The sequence below is a fragment of the Glycine soja genome, chromosome 13, assembly GCF_004193775.1.
Source record: "Glycine soja cultivar W05 chromosome 13, ASM419377v2, whole genome shotgun sequence".
Classification (NCBI taxonomy): Eukaryota; Viridiplantae; Streptophyta; class Magnoliopsida; order Fabales; family Fabaceae; genus Glycine; species Glycine soja.
This window is the reverse complement of record NC_041014.1, coordinates 23,414,157-23,417,338: the sequence shown is the minus strand read 5'-3', so window position 1 is coordinate 23,417,338 and position 3,182 is coordinate 23,414,157. Positions and strand designations below refer to the sequence as shown.

Below are 3,182 nucleotides of genomic sequence, written 5' to 3'. Positions count from 1 at the left end.
TGTGATAAGATACTTGATTTTCATAAAATAAATTACTTGTCATGTTGGTATGTTCCAAGAATTGTTACTACCCACATGGGATTGTTACCATTGATGAGTACAATACAACAAGCATGTACCTACAAACATAGCCATTATGCATGAAGTTACCAACCACGAAAGGAGGGTGTAAAAGTTGTGTTGGCACCTTATTATACACATCATGACCAGCATCTTTTCTTTTTTTTTCGAACATGATCAATGTGTTGGTTATAACCTAAAATAATGAAGGGCTTTGGAGCCATCGAGCCCTTTGGACCTGTAATGAGCAAGATATTCCCCAATGTTGGTCTCTCTATATTTGGGTGGGTTTTCGTTGGATATGAACTCCTCTATTGGCCCATATTTATAACTTGTGTTAGGATATACATGGCATGCAGCTGATACCCTAGGCCCAACTCGTCCAACCAGTACTCGATGCTCAACACTCTTGAGCTTGTCATTACTGATAAGCTATGTAACAAATGACAAAAAGGAATTAGACACTTTACTCACTAGGAAAACGAAGGATTTTTATGTTGGATTTTGATTTGTTTTATGTAGTATGTATAATTAGTTGAAAAGTTAATTATAAGTTAAAAATTACTAAAAGTCATATAATGATAAGTCATACATTATTTTTATTTGCTAATAGTGCGTTTAACCTTTTTCAAAAAGAAAAATCACTAACCAAACACTTATTGTATGTTTGGTTAAAGGTAATCTAAAGAGAATCAATTCACTTTTCCAGGGTCACAACAAAGAAAATCTTTTTAGTTAATTTCAACAACTTTTTCATATTTTATGTGGTTTCAACACATGAAATCAAACACATGACCTATATATAGTAGTTTTTTTTAAGACCACATGTATAACTCATAGTAGACAATTTAAACTAAATAAAACTACTATGAATAATAAAAAAATTCAATCACTATTTAAGTTAGAATAATGTTGTATCAATTAATTTACACACTTCATAAAATTATATTTTATTATTTAAGAAGATATTTGTGCTAGCTTATAATTAAGTTACCCAATTACTATTTGGCAACACACTGTATGTATATAGGAATCCATATGTTAATGTTAATACCTGCATGAAGTCACCAATGTTGGCCACTAATGCTCCAGGCATGGGCTTAATGTGAACCCATTGATTTTCATGGAAAACTTGGAGACCACCCATGGTATCTTGAAGAAGAATTGTTAGGCATGATGGGTCTGAATGCTTAGTGGCACCAAGTGTCAAATCTGGCTCTGGACAAGGTGGGTAATAGTGGCACACCACTGTTTCACCTTTCATGCATTCTCTGTTTTTAAGATAGTCCCTCTTGAGCCCCAATGCCTCTGAAAGTAATTGTGACAATATCTCCCTCAGTTTGAACATGTGCTCCATGTATTGAATCACGGCTTCCCTGTGGGAAAAACAACTTTCATGGGTATCATCATTTATAAAGTTAACTAATTTCTTTCTATATATCCAATTCGGGATACCCACATTTTCGTTTTGAATGAAACATCACAAGAAATTTGGGTCAGAGAAATCAATCCCTTATAATAATAAGTACTTTAAAAAAACTAATCATATTGATCATTAAATATGGAACATTTACCAATACAATTGACATTTGTATGTGATTTCTATAAACTAAAGTCAAATTTATTTTTATACTCTTAATGCTCGAAGTGTTCCTTCATAGTAATGAAAGGCTTGATATGTGTTGATATATTAATCCTTAAACATAGAATACTTTAATCCTTAAAAGGGATAAATGCAACTAAGATTTTCAATTTTTATGAATCGATTTAAGTGTTTTTATTTTTTATTTTTAAGGTCTTGAGCGCCAATCATCAATAACATAGGGACATTGTTAACGAATTAAAACCATTTTTCATTTATTAAAAACCATGTTAATTAAGATGTATTACAATTCATTTGTAAGAATATATTTAATAATATATTGAATTAAAAATTTTACTTTTAATTTTTAACCATGCTTTCCTCTAACTAACGTTAACATTTGCCATTTTTTTTACAGAACATTTGCCGTTTGTCGAAGACACATGTCTCAACAATTTCTTTTTTCAACACCAATTTGAGTGTTGAAACATTAAGGTGCTATCTTGGATATATAAACCTAATCTATAATTATTTTTCTATAAGTTAATTAAAATTAACTTACACCTAATTTACATAAAAACTTTCTCATTTAACCTTTTTAAAAAAACTAAATTACCTAAATTAATTTTAATTTATAAAAAAACTTAATTGATTTTATCTTTTTATTTTCTTCTCTTATAATTACTAACAAAGAAAATTATCTAAATATGATTAAATTAAATAAGAAAATATAAGATTAGCTCAATAAAAAGGAAGAAGAAAAAGAAAAATAAGACAGATTGGGAATTTGAATTCCTCAACTAACATTTCTAACCAAAACTATCAAACTATAAAAAAAAAAATAATAATAAATTAAGCAGCACATGCTCCCTCTCCCTTGTAAGCAGTACCTGCATACTAGTGGATATGCCTCAGGGCCGAGAGGACCCTCTTGAAAATGAAACATTATGGTGTCCCTCCAGTTTGCTACTTTTGCCACAAGGAGATCTCCATTGCAGAAATACCTTACTCTCACCTTAGGGTCACGAGAATACCACTCTTTCTTCACCTCCTTTGATTGCTCATGGAACTCTCTTATGACCCTTAGCATCTCATCCATGACACTAACTGGAACACCATGATTCACCATCTGAAAGAACCCCCACTTTTCTGATGCCTCGCGAATCTCTCTCACTATCTTTAACCTGCGACAACAACTTTCATCATCATCATCATCATCATCATCATATCCTGTGAAATCTATCACAGGAACCTGCAAGGTTGAAGTTGTGTTGTTGGAAGATGTTGGTGATGATGGAAGAGATTCTGGTGGATGGATGAGGAATCTGGGAAGCTTGAGAATACCAAAATCTACGAGTCCTTTCACTCCTGCTTTGGTATCTTCAAACTCCTTCACTTCCTTGGCTCTGTCATAGCCTGCACCCTCTTTGTCAAAACCCACCACTTCCATGCTATTGCTAGCTTTCCTCTTTAGATGGTTACTAGGAAGGGATTTGCTTCAAATTTTAGACTTGGTGGCCATTAATTATACCAAAAATGG

General features: G+C 32.3%; 1 protein-coding gene across 1 annotated transcript; it reads right to left on the bottom strand.

Annotated features, from left to right (window-relative positions):
* Positions 1-3,182, bottom strand: LOC114382092 (1-aminocyclopropane-1-carboxylate oxidase homolog 1-like). Its single transcript, XM_028341330.1, has 3 exons — positions 2,533-3,182; positions 1,115-1,436; positions 1-492 (listed from the first exon to the last, which is right to left on the bottom strand). Exons 1-3 carry the CDS (start codon positions 3,090-3,092, stop codon positions 250-252), a joined length of 1,125 nt encoding a protein of 374 aa, XP_028197131.1. The 5' UTR covers positions 3,093-3,182; the 3' UTR covers positions 1-249.